At 44.8% G+C, this 12,890-nt stretch overlaps 2 protein-coding genes across 2 annotated transcripts; both read left to right on the forward strand.

Annotated features, from left to right (window-relative positions):
- The first annotated feature begins 1,894 nt into the window (after nucleotides 1–1,894).
- nppcl (natriuretic peptide C-like) lies at nucleotides 1,895–5,189 on the forward strand. Its single transcript, XM_019869149.1, has 3 exons — nucleotides 1,895–2,354; nucleotides 3,385–3,534; nucleotides 4,588–5,189. Exons 2-3 carry the CDS (start codon nucleotides 3,433–3,435, stop codon nucleotides 4,879–4,881), a joined length of 396 nt encoding a protein of 131 aa, XP_019724708.1. The 5' UTR covers nucleotides 1,895–2,354; nucleotides 3,385–3,432; the 3' UTR covers nucleotides 4,882–5,189.
- Nucleotides 5,190–6,978: 1,789 nt separating this feature from the next.
- On the forward strand, nucleotides 6,979–12,342 carry gapdh (glyceraldehyde-3-phosphate dehydrogenase). The gene is made up of 12 exons (XM_019869148.1): nucleotides 6,979–7,095; nucleotides 7,260–7,305; nucleotides 8,509–8,608; nucleotides 8,701–8,807; nucleotides 8,933–9,023; nucleotides 9,107–9,222; nucleotides 9,309–9,390; nucleotides 10,122–10,273; nucleotides 10,363–10,441; nucleotides 11,596–11,679; nucleotides 11,759–11,856; nucleotides 11,964–12,342. Exons 2-12 carry the CDS (start codon nucleotides 7,283–7,285, stop codon nucleotides 12,031–12,033), a joined length of 1,002 nt encoding a protein of 333 aa, XP_019724707.1. The 5' UTR covers nucleotides 6,979–7,095; nucleotides 7,260–7,282; the 3' UTR covers nucleotides 12,034–12,342.
- Nucleotides 12,343–12,890: the final 548 nt, after the last annotated feature.

The following is a 12,890-nucleotide window of genomic DNA, read 5'->3' on the forward strand; positions in this document are numbered from 1 at the left end:
AGAGCTTTTCAAAGTGTGGCACAGCGCTCAATCGAACTCATCTGGGGTCATTTTGTGCACTGTCAATCTAAAGATGTATGACTTTGAGCCGATCGCAGAAGATTTAAGACAGCGATCGCCAACCTACACTAAACCGAGGCTTGTGATATTTGACATGAGAAAAATTTCCGTCGTATAGTAGTGGTCAGTAGTTTACTCCACTCGAGGGATGAGCTGTCTCTGTTTACTCGGTGTCGAAAAATCTGGGGCTGCTGATTCTGTTGCATGACTGGCTAGTTTTGCGTTGTGTCATCTAGCGGAGGAGCATTTAATCCAATGAAACCGGATTATTTGCGCAGCACGGTGGTGCGAATAACTGATTTAGGCAGCGGAGTATGTTTCATTCTTATTAATTATCCCCCACCCCACCACCCTAATCATATTTTCCTCAAAATGAATGCTTGCCTCACCCTTTGAAAACCGCTGCTTCACAGCATCCCTCCAAGTGGCTTTCGGTGCGTTTTGGACAGTGATGTGTCACCGCCGCTGCTCCTTTTTTCGTTTCAGTTTTCCCTCTGCCTCACCCATCACGGCGCTGCCTCCATCACATCAGCTATGCCTTCTCACTTTTTTGTGTGGATAGTAACAATCCTTTATCCCCCCCATCGCTCATCTGACATTTGGTTTCATCGCAGGTTGGCCTCGCTTCACTCATCAATCTTTTCTAGGTCTGTGCCTGGTGATTTTTTTTTCATTTTATTTTTTCTCTCCTCACTCTCCCGCTGCCTACTTTTTTAATACTCCCTCCCACGGTGCTCATCTCTCTGCTGACATCACATGCACGGCAGTTTAACCCCCTCCCCCCACCGCCTTCCTCCCTCACTCACTCCCATGATTGCTAATCTCTCCCTTTCGCCTACTGCCTACCCCCACATGTTGTCCTCACCCAAAAAGATGAGAGGGGTGAATTTCTCTCTGTATGTATTTATGAGCAGTTATGTAAAGCCCCCTTCCGAGCGCGGGCTTAGCAATTCGACGCCACCTGAGTTTCGGTCTCGAATGAACCACCTCATGCCAAATATGTGTTGCGTTTTAGGTGATGAACCGAAGGACGTAGTTGAAATAATGAGAGGCTGTTGAACTTCTCGCTGGTGTTGTAATTTGGCGGCGGGTGGTAGCGGCGAGCAGATGGCGCTGACAGACTGTAACTTCCCCAAAGGCGAGGGGAGATCGGTGCACGCTGGGAAACACCGAAGACGAGAGGTGGAGAGATGGATGCGCTTTGTCTACAATAGGAAAAATAAAATGGGTCGTGATGTTACTTCTGCGTCAGCCGAGCGCGACGCTTTTACCTCGCGGGGAATCGACAACCAAAAAGGCAAATTTCATTGTATTGAAAGGAGCAAAGTGGACTCAAAAATGTACTTGTAAAGTAATACGGTATTTTATTGAGCAAAATGGCACTCAACAATTTTACTTTTTTGACACAAAACATGCAGTAATGACAATAATAAAACCACTTTTTATATGTGCCTGGCTTATAGCCCAGCTGCAATCTGATTGGCTATTACATGCACTTGTGCCTGGATGCAGCAGCCAATCACATTGCAGTGGGAATCATAACTCTTGAGTTCAGATCATTATTAAGGCACTTTTATTGGTTCTACGCAGGAGAATGATACAGGAATTCGAGTACCATTATATTGTCGGTGTACATGTTGATGCTGCACCGTTTGTGTTCGACCCACGGCTTAAAGGTTTCAAGCCCTGCAACAGAGATGATAATTGGTGGCGTTAATATTCAGCTCACAGACTGAAAGGCTAAACTACAGTTGCTTTAAACATGCACGACACACCCCAAGATTCCAATAAGAGCTGATGTTGTCATCTGCCAATGTCCAAGAAAAGCGACGAGTTTATTTTGTCGATATAATGAATAGAAAGTTCAGACATCTATTTGAAAAGGTAGGGAGTAAAAGTAAAAAGCCGTCAAGAAAATAAATACTCAACTAGATAACAGCTAATTGGGAAAAAAAATGAAATGCAAGTTCTACAAGCAAAGTGTTTGCTCATTGTTACTCGCCATCAACTAGGCGTCTCCTAAAAAAACAAATCCCAGCATCCCAGTTGATGCCAGGACGACAAACTTGCAAGTGGAGGCGGCGGGGTGGGCTGGGGAGAAAAATCATCATCATCATCTCAATCCCACCACAGAGCGGGCGAGGAGGAGGATGAAGAGGAGGCGGGGCCAGGCCAGTGAGATAGTGACGACGCACTCAGCAGGTGCCTCAAGTGGGAGGTCGCCCAGACCGACGATGGAGAAGAGCCACTGAGCGCACAAGACATCCGCACACAAGGCGCTGCACAACAAACAGGTGAGGCGCATTTGCTTCTGCCGTTCCTTCACTCACTTTTTCTTTTTTTTTTTCTTAAATTAGTTCAGATTAATAGGAAATGCATTCTGGGACTCTTTAAATGAATTCCTGCCATTCATCGCTTTTGGGAATTTTTTATAACAGATTGAAAATTAAATATATAGACGTGTTCGTGGTTGATTTGGTAACTTGTGTTTAATTATTTCAAATGAATTGGTTTTTAATCCTAGAGCGAGAGATTTCTGCTTTTTTTTTTGCTTTTTTTTTTTAATACAGATTTTAATCAAAATTTTTTTTTTCTTTTGATTTGGTAGCTTGAAACAAGTTAGTTGTATCATCAGTTAAGTCTTTTTTACTTGTTTCCCCAAGAGTATATTTTTCACACTTGCTTGTCCTTTTGAAGAACTTAACTCTTCATCTTTCTTCTGCAAGCATTACACTGAGTCGGTCTGTTCAATCCTATTTTTTTTTTTTGTTTGAATTGTATACCAATATTTTAGACCAGAAGAATAGAGTACAACAAACGTATCCCCCAAAAAGTTAGATTTAAATTTTTTTTTTCTCAGTTGTATTAAAATATATTAACACATGACAACATAAGGCAAAGGGAATGATTTTTCAACATTCCAAAAATATTGACCAATTTTTGCAGATTTTTCTCCCTGCAAAGTGAAATACTAAAGGGCAATATATTGTAACACAGTCAAATGACAGGGACAAAAAAGTTGGAGAATAACTTTGATTGTACTTGATTTTAATCGGTTTTCGGAATTTTATTGTGCCAAATGTGTCATTTTGGTCAGAAATGTATCATAAAATGAATACTTTTACCGGCAAGGTAGTGTTTTAAAGTGTTTCAAAGAAAGCAAAGAGCAATTAAATACATGTTAAAAATTTCCCAATAAGATAGCGGCGGTGTGTGTGTATTGGGAACGGGGGGTGTCGTCATCGTCGTCGTCATACATCCCTGTCCTAATGATCAAGTTGAGCCAGGAAAAAACTCCCATGACTCTGTCCAAATCTCTTGCAGCCCCTGCGTTTTCCTGTGGTCCAGCTTGTGCTCTTCACCCCGGCCACCATGTTGCTTTGCTCCGTGCTGCTCGGAGCCAGCCTGCTCATCCTGGCCCCCATGGGGACGCCTCAGGCTCGCGCACTTCACCCTTCCCCTGGGAGTGCTCAGGTAGAGTGGGCACAAGTGCCAAAAGTACCCACAAAACAAACACACACACACACACGGAGGGGGGAGAGGGATCGGTAGTTCTTAATCTGGGTTCAATGGAACCCCAGGGGTTCGGTGAATCGGGCTCAGGGGTTTGACAGAGCCTCTGCCATGGAGGTTAAGACACACCCGACTCAAGATGTCAATTAGTTATGACACGCCTGCTTGGCCATCACTGGCTGGTTCATTTTGTCCACAATTTAAAAAAAACGTATACTAATTGTTTACTTTTTTCTGTTTTTAATAAATGTGTTTTTTTTTTTTTTTTAAATATGTCTTGAATTTGTGAAATAAATAAATAATCATATTTTGGGTTTTTTTTTCACCAATGAAGGATTCGGTGAATGTGCATATGAACTGGTTGGGTTCAGCGCACCTAACAAGGTTAAGAACCACTGATAGATAGATAGATAGATAGATAGATAGATAGATAGATATCACTATCTCAAGATGGTGTTGGAGTCCTAGTATCGGAGCATTTGTTTCACATATTGTATGAATACAGACACACCGATACTGGAGTCAGTATTGGCGCATCTCTAGCTAATGATAAATAAGGAAAATACACCTTGTCTGTGTTTTTTCGGATTACGGTACAGTCAGAATTATTGAACACTAAAAGATGTTTTTGTTTCATAGTTAGATTTTTCCAATAATTTTTAGAACAAACATCAAGCATTTTTCATAAATAGATTTTTCCAGGTTGCTGTTCATATTTTTTGGGGCGGGGGAGGGGGGTGAGCATCTTAATTCCCTAAAATCTAAATCTAGTTTTCAGACGTGTTTGACACAGGAGAAAAATAACAATGTTTGTTTCCAAATGTAGCGAGTAATAGTAAAAAGTCATTCATAAATCAAATCCCCAAGTGAATTACACATGCCTGAAAAATCTACTTAAGTCCTTGCCCGGCGGGTAAGGAGGTTGTTGAAGGATGGAGAGGGGAAAGTAATGAAATGTCTCCGTGATTGAGTTAGACTCCCTTCTATTGAATTTGTATTTGTGTTGCGGTGAAGTTAATGGAGCAGCTCCTGGATCGCTATAACGACCTGCTGACCTTCGATGACCTGGAGAACCTTCTGAGCACTCCGGCCGAGGAGCAGTCCACCTTGTCCTCTGGAGCCAAAGCGTCCGAGTTTCCTGGCAAATGGGCGGACGTCCAGCCGGAGACGCCCTGGCTCCGCCTCCTGCGGGGTGCCCTGGCCAATCAGAAACCTGTGGAGTCGGAGCGCTCGCGGAGGGGGTGGAACCGAGGTTGCTTCGGCCTCAAGCTGGACCGGATCGGGTCTATGAGCGGATTGGGTTGTTAGTCGACAGACTGGTGTCATCCTTGTGGGACAGCGAGGAAGGTCAAGGGTGTTTGCGCGTTAGTCACCGTGCTGTTGTCGGCGTTAGCTTCCAGCGTCTTTGTAGCTGTTTCATCGTTGCGCTGTCGTATTTCACTATTTCAAAATATCTTGAACATCCAGCAGCATTTTTTCCCCCCATTGCGATTGTAATGGCCCATCGTTGTGGTGTGTTGGAATCCTTGTGCCAAGTACAAGTTGTAGAATTGTCCGGCCCATCATGTCTACACCTCCTCTTCTGATTTACACCAATAAATAGATTTGACCTTTGTCTCTCTTTGCCATTTCGGTTAGGCACTCACTGGCCATTTTATTAGGTACACCTGTGCGATTTAGCAATCCACAAAAGACTGCACCTGGAAAGATAATTCATGCTCACATTTGAAGAAATATTACCTAAAAAAATGAAGTGAAGAGACAACAGAAATTGTGTGGTTGCACAAGTGTGCACACCCGGTTATAACTGGTGCGCCCATGTTCCGAATGAACCGATCATATTTTCCAATGCGTGCATTTCTCTCATTAGCCACTAGATGGCAGCTTAACACAATTTACAGTTGTGCTCAGTTTTGCTTCACTGATGTGCGAGCTGCTCTCCCCTAAACTTGTCACCGGTTTTTTAGACTGGGTTTAAATTGCATAAACCCGTCAAAGGATCTTGGACGGGCATAAACCACAGCCTTAAAAAGGCACCCAAAACACTATAAAGTATGACATTTAATGACCTTCTTTTCGCTTTAATTTCTTTCCAAAATCCACATGGGACTGTAGAAATTGAAGCGAGACTTGAAGGTTTTGCTCTCCCAAGACTCAAGAATACAATAGAGTAGATACTTGAATGTTGACTTTCTTGAAAATTCATTCGCGCCTGTGTTACGTGGCACTTGAATACTCCTGACGCTTGCATTCCACAACTCCTCTGTAATTCCTGATTTTGCCCCAGAAACATTCTGATGCCTCCCGCCTCTTCTCTATTGGATTAAGGTTTGGGGATCGGGCTGTCCTCTTTCTCTGGTGTGTTTGAAGCGCCACGTTTCAAGGGCATGTCCTCTTCGGCAGAAGGGAACGCAACCTCTTCAAGTCTTGTGCTGGCATGAACGTGTGAGCTCTCGTCTGTAGGCTGAGTTTCTTTGAAACAAATTGCCCTCAAAACGTTCTCCGCTTCTTACTCTGCTCTTCCTGTGAGCACAACTTCCCGCGAGTAGTCCCAAAGTCGAGCGTCCCAAGTGTGAAGCAGTCAGCCGCCGTCTAATCTTAGCCTGCCCTTTACTTCCCCTCTTTGACCTTAAGCTGTGGAGCGCCACGCACGCGGCCAAGCTTTTGGTTCTTCAGCTGTACCGGGGTGCACGTCGCCGCCGCCGCTGGTGTACAATGGCACGTCTGCAAACACACAGCTGATAGTGCGTGCACTCACACGCACACAAAAAAAGGTCAATATATTGCACGTTGTACAGTATGTGGCAAGACTCGGGTTGCGAGGCCCCTGTGTAACCTCGCGGCACTTTTGCAATATACTCAAATTGGAAGAATTTTTTCACATGGATGAGCGTAATGTGACCTTTTCTTTACACAGGCTGAATAAGTGTTGACACCAGGCATCAGCCACACGGTGTGGCACATGAGTAGCTCACTGGCCTATTCTAAAAAAAAAAATTAAAAAAAAACTGATTTAACACTTGAGTTCATTTCTACATTTCTGACAACATGCCTGTTATACGATTACAAAAGTTCACGTCCCCAGATAAGAGCGTAAAGTGGAGGGGTCATGGTCTTTGGACATGAAATGTCACTGTAATACAGGAAGAGATCCGATCCGCAGTCTGCTGCCTCTTTATACGCCTGCCCCTGTGCATGTGTGTAAATGTGTGTGTACTGAGAAGGTCAGCGATGGACCCTAAGGCGTAAATGAAACCGCGGCGGGCGTTGCCGACGTGCACAATCGTGGCGTCTCCTGGAGCACCCGCAAAGAGGCCCTGTTGCAAGCTGCATAGTGCCCTGGTTGACATTGACATTCAGAAGGGCAGGAGGGGGTGTGTGGTGTCCCTCAGAAAAAAAAAAAAAAGGGCGGTGTGGGGGGCGTGGCTTCAAAGTCCACTTCCCCATAAAAAGCCGACTTCAACTTTGCTCTCCCCCACTCTCACCTGGAGTCGCAGGATAGATTCAGGCATCTCACAAACGGTAATGGAAAGCATAATTTATTCCCCCCCCCCAACTCCCAGCCTTTTTTTTGGTTGTTTTTTTGTTTTGTACTTACAATTGGACCATGCAGTGGAAGCAGCTGCTGATTGATCGAAAATGTTGTTCTGCTCACTAACGCCTTTGTTGTTCTTTATCCTCTGCAGAGGACTCGCTCAACTCAGGCAAAATGGTGAAAGTCGGTATCAACGGGTAAGTTTTTTTTTTTTTTTTGGGGATCTTACATGTGTTGCAATGTAATCTGTGCTGCCTTCGCAAGTGAGCCTTTGGGACACTCAAGGGAAAATGTCAAGCTATTTTTACCCCCTTTTTCCCCCACCCCACCCCCCGCCGATGTGGATGACTGCAGATTTCCATGTTTGTATGGAAGCCTCACAGTGTGATGTGCGCTGTTGGGTAATAATAGTACTGATTAAATGCAGCCGTCCCGGTCACAACTGCACTTTGACCTTTAGCAGATAGCAGTTGAACATATATACAGATGTTTTTGTTTTTTTTTTAAACCCCCAACTTCCATTGGCTCACTTGGATGTTTGCCATCGATCCGCCCATCCGCTGAAGTGTATTTTGAACTCCACAGTTAAAAAGTAACAAGTGTTGATCAAAAGCAGCGCTTGTCGTCATCACGCCAACTGGCACATTTGACTTTGGACCCTCATTTGAGGGTCTTGCACGTAAAAACTGTGCGGCACTCCTCTGCCGGTCCCTGCCCTCCAAACTTGATTCCTCGATCATGTTTGTGTACCATTTTCATTTCATTGAACCGGGAAATATCCCGCTGAGATGAAAAAAACTCTTTGATAAGGAAGTCTTGGCCAAGAGGCTGTTTGAGGGAGAACACTATGGCAAACATTTGAGGCAACTTTTGACAGCTGGAATACGACACCAGCTTGATTTTTTAAAAAATTTTTTTTTTTAAATCAGCTTTGAGAACAAGTCTCAAGAGAATCAACTCATGATTAGTGCAGAGATTCGACAGCCTGAAAAATAGTCTATCCAGAGTAGTCACTATTATCATTACATAATGGTGTGTCATTGTCAATTTGCGTTGAATGCTCTGTAAAGCACTGACACCTGCAGCCGTTGTGAAAGCTTCGATAAATAATGATGTATTGTCACAGTGTCGGCATAGTAACGCACCTTTGCATCGGGCATATTTAGACCTAAATCAGTGATTATAAATGAGAGGGGGCCCAACACAGAACCCTGTGGCACCCCCCTTCTGGACAGTAACAAAATCAAATCGTAGACCATTTCATGTTGCTCTTTGAGTTTTGGTAGTCCAAATTTAAAATTGAGAAAGCAATGGTGTTCCCACCCCTGTTCTAATTGTGCAGCTCGCATCGCCACCTCAAGGCCAGACTAAAATGTTCAAGTGTTTGTCTTCTTCGTCAGATTCGGCCGCATTGGTCGTCTGGTGACGCGTGCTGCTTTCCACTCCAAGAAGGTGGAGGTTGTGGCCATCAATGACCCCTTCATCGACCTGGAATACATGGTGAGTTTTAGGTTTCGGGGCTTGAACTGCTGTCCAGGTTGGTCGGACTTTTCATTTTAGAAACCTGCCGCTGCCCCCCCCCCCCTTTTTAGGTCTACATGTTCAAGTATGACTCCACCCATGGCCGCTTCCATGGCGAGGTCAAGGCTGAGGGTGACAAGCTGGTCATTGACGGACACAAGATCTCCGTGTTCCACGAGTGAGTCCAAAACGGCCTTTTTAAAAAGGGGATTTTTTTTTATAAATGTCTTCAGTAGCATGTGTGGTGTGTTGGGCAAATTGAATCAATTGTCTTCCTAAGTGCTAACTTTGTGTCTTGTGCAGGAGGGACCCCGCCAACATCAAATGGGGCGATGCTGGTGCTGAATACGTGGTGGAGTCCACTGGTGTCTTCACCACCATCGAGAAGGCCTCCGTACGTATATCTCGGTCTCATCTGCCCCCGTAGCGCTTTTATGACAAAATGGCTAATCCGTCCATCCCATCCGTTCATCGCAGAGCCACTTGAAGGGCGGCGCCAAGAGAGTCATCATCTCCGCACCCAGCGCAGACGCGCCCATGTTTGTCATGGGGGTCAACCACGAGAAGTACGACAACTCCCTCAAGGTTGTCAGGTGAGAAACTGCGAGTGGTGTCCGAATGCCGCTTCTCTGTACCGGGCGAGTCTATTTTTCATGCTTCAACTGTTTGGTCTCGGCAGCAACGCTTCCTGCACGACCAACTGCCTGGCCCCCCTGGCCAAGGTCATCAATGACAACTTTGGCATCATTGAGGGCTTGATGGTGAGCATCCCAACGTGCGACGACTTTGACAACACGGTGACAGGGCGCTTCATCGGGGACTTCATGCACCTCTTCACAATGAAAGAGTGAAAGATAAAAACATCGTACTCACTGGAGAGGCTGATTACACTGGTCAAATTTTAATTAGAGATAGCAATCTATATGACCCTAATTTTTTTTTTTTTTTTTGCTGCATGTGACCTGGTGTAATAGCGCATCCACTCCAGAAGGTGGCAGTGGCACGCATTTATTTATTTATTTATTTATTTTGCATGTGACCTGGTGTAATAGCACATCCACTCCAGAAGGTGGCAGTGGCACCCATTTATTTATTTATTTTAATTACAGGCAAATCGATGCACTTCAAATGCTTTCCCTGACAGACTAAACATATTAATAGTTATTCATTGTAAGTTGATCTATATTTCATTTTTGTTTTCTTTTAATGTTCGCAAAACTACAATGTTATTCTGAGGTGTATTTACAACAATATTCGAGACAAATTAAACTAATTGTAGTTGCGTCCAAGGGGACTACGATTATAATAGGGAAGCACTGCCCTCAGCGTATTTTTGACACTGATTTCAAGCATGTCTTTGCTTTGTTTTTGTTTGACTTCCAGAAGCGTGCGCAATTCACATTTTGCCATGCGTTGTCGTTTGTAGCTGTGGCGTTTCAGAAAATGCCACCTGTTGCTGAACCTAACCTAAGGTGTCGTTTCTGCATGCCAGAGCACGGTTCACGCCATCACCGCCACCCAGAAGACCGTGGACGGCCCCTCAGGCAAGCTGTGGAGGGACGGCCGCGGCGCCAGCCAGAACATCATCCCCGCTTCCACCGGCGCCGCCAAAGCCGTCGGCAAAGTCATCCCTGAGCTCAACGGGTAAAATTTCAACAACAACAACAACAAAATTGCACCTAACCGTTTATGAATAAGACTTGAGGCAAGTTGACATGTTGTTTGTTTGACAGCAAGCTGACCGGCATGGCCTTCCGCGTGCCCACCCCCAACGTGTCCGTGGTGGACCTCACCGTTCGTCTGGAGAAACCCGTGAGTAGTCCTCCTTAGCCGGAAATAGAGATGGACGGTGTGCGTTTCTTTGCTCAATTGATTTGATTTGCAACCAGCGAGTGTTGTGGACAGACACGGCGAGTCGAAGTGTTAAACCAAACTCTGCCGTCTCCCTGGTTGCTTCCAGTTTGAGGGCAGCCCGTTTGGTCAAAAAACTAGTTTAGTCCAAAGCTGGTGTGCCCACTGCTGCTTCGTGCCAGGAATCTAATGTTGTTCACGTCCCGTTGCGTCAACCCAACTAAATTTACTTTGATACGAACGTTAGTCAGAAGCAGTAGGCAGCCCGTTTAGGCAGAAAACTAGTTTGACCTTGATGGTACCCTCCTGCGAGTTGCCAAGGGGCACAAATGTGTCAAGTAAACTGGTCGCGGCTGGCAAGTGCACATAAGTGCTTTAAGATGTGGTAATGACATGCAGATGAATTTACTTTGGCATCATTACAGAGGCAAGTAGTAGGCAACCCGTCCAGGCGGGAAACTTGTGTCCTTGCTTCCAAATAGTTTGCAAAGCAATTGCTGAGACACAACTACATTTACTTAACATTTTTTGAAGCCAACCTGTTTTGGCAGGAAAATTTTTAGGCCTGAAATGTGCTCTCAGCCGTTTGCTCCCAAGGACTGAAAAGACTGAACTTCCTCCTTTGCGGATGTAGTCAAACCGCACACCCCTTTGATCTGAACACCTAAGCAGTCCGTTTAGGCAGGATGTAAGTTCAGTCCAAATAAATTGCACCCCCTGGTTGTTGCTGCCTTGAAGCGATTAAAAAAATATTTATATTGGCTCTTTAGTGTTTTAAAATGTGGTGGCAATACAACTGCTTCATAAACATTGCACTCGTAGGCACAGCCTGTTGAGGCAGAAAAGAGTTCATCTCAAATCGACCAGGTAGTGAAACCCTGCAAAAGTCAATCCGGTGACAACACGACTCCTTTTGAACACGTGCAGCCCGTTCAGGCTGGAAGCTAATTCAATTGCCCCTCGCTGCCTAGCACTGAAATGTATCAAATATCCATTGCTAAACGTGTCTGATAGGGAACGTTAAAATCGGTCATCGGGCAGATAGACAATCTTGGACATTTTGTTCCAATGCTGCTTCGTCTTGACTTGGCTTACATGTAACCTGCTTTCTCCAGGCCAAGTATGATGACATCAAGAAGGTGGTGAAGGCTGCCGCTGATGGACCCATGAAGGGCTTTCTGGGCTACACAGACCACCAGGTACGTGAGCGTCGTACTCAATTTTAGTCGCTTTTTTTTTTTTTTTTTTAATCGCTAATTGTGACCTCCCCCATTGCAGGTTGTGTCCACAGACTTCAACGGTGACACACACTCCTCCATCTTTGACGCTGGTGCTGGCATTGCCCTCAATGACCACTTTGTCAAGCTGGTTTCCTGGTATGTCTTCCATCTTGAATGGACAAGTACAGATACTTGTTTCGAAAAAAAAAAGTAAAGTATTCTTATGGTTTCTCAATGACTGACAACTTTGTTTCTCTTCACAGGTATGACAACGAGTTTGGCTACAGCAACCGCGTGTGCGACCTGATGGCCCACATGGCTTCCAAAGAGTAAACCCAGTCGGGCGACTCTGCACTTTGCCACATTCTCCACATCAGAGTTCTACATGTACAACAAAAAAAAAAAAAGGTTTAACGCTGTACAAGTGGTGCTCTGCCTTGTTGCGTTTACTAGACTAACCCCGCTGCCTGGGAAGAGAGACCCCCCCACCCCCACCTTTCCACAGATCACAAAGGAATTGTTTGTCAAGAGTTCCTTCTCTGAAATGTCCTGTTCTGCACTCGTGAGGAGTTGAAGGTGTTGAGTGTCTGTGGTACTGCAGCGATGCAGTCGGCGGAGAAATAAAAAGTCCTCTTTGTGAGACTCGCGGCCTCTTTTGTGGCATTTGTGCTCAACTCCAGTAACACAAATACAAAAGTTATATGCCTTTACAGTCAGATATTGTAATGTTCCTTGCAGGTGGGCAAGGAGAGAGAAAGTCACCAATGCACAGTCAGCCATTTATTGAATGGGAAACTCATATGCAAAAAAGACAATGCTGTCAAGGTGCTAACTAGGCCACGCCCCTTAGAAGCATACATCCAAAACACAAATATAGTAACCCCGCCCCCAAACTCCATTACGGGGTTATGTTCCAGAGTACCCTCACAATAAGTGAAATCCATGATATACAAATTCCCTTTATAAATACTCCCTAGGCATCGTGTGATAGCATTTAAAGTATTTTTTCAAATACTGTATAGTAAGAGGGAGCAAGAGCAACGAATAAGACAAAAATACTGTACAGTGCTGTTTTTTTCCAAACAATCTGGTCATGCATTAGATAATCGGGTCAAGGCCAAAGATGCACGTTATAAAATGAACCTACAGCCATTGCCTTCTGTAGACATAAAAACAGGATTAACTCAACT

The sequence above is a fragment of the Hippocampus comes genome, unplaced genomic scaffold, assembly GCF_001891065.2.
Source record: "Hippocampus comes isolate QL1 unplaced genomic scaffold, H_comes_QL1_v1.1 scaffold67, whole genome shotgun sequence".
In the NCBI taxonomy this organism is placed as follows: Eukaryota; Metazoa; Chordata; class Actinopteri; order Syngnathiformes; family Syngnathidae; genus Hippocampus; species Hippocampus comes.

Excerpts from the sequence above, each read along its gene's own strand:
- nppcl (XM_019869149.1), top strand. The coding sequence starts at position 3,433 with ATGTTGCTTTGCTCCGTGCTGCTCGGAGCCAGCCTGCTCATCCTGGCC. Across the intron at positions 3,535-4,587 it reads CTTCCCCTGGGAGTGCTCAG|TTAATGGAGCAGCTCCTGGA; the intron begins GTAGAGTGGGCA and ends GTTGCGGTGAAG.
- gapdh (XM_019869148.1), top strand. The coding sequence starts at position 7,283 with ATGGTGAAAGTCGGTATCAACGG. Across the intron at positions 9,223-9,308 it reads AACTCCCTCAAGGTTGTCAG|CAACGCTTCCTGCACGACCA; the intron begins GTGAGAAACTGC and ends TGGTCTCGGCAG. Across the intron at positions 11,857-11,963 it reads TTTGTCAAGCTGGTTTCCTG|GTATGACAACGAGTTTGGCT; the intron begins GTATGTCTTCCA and ends TTCTCTTCACAG.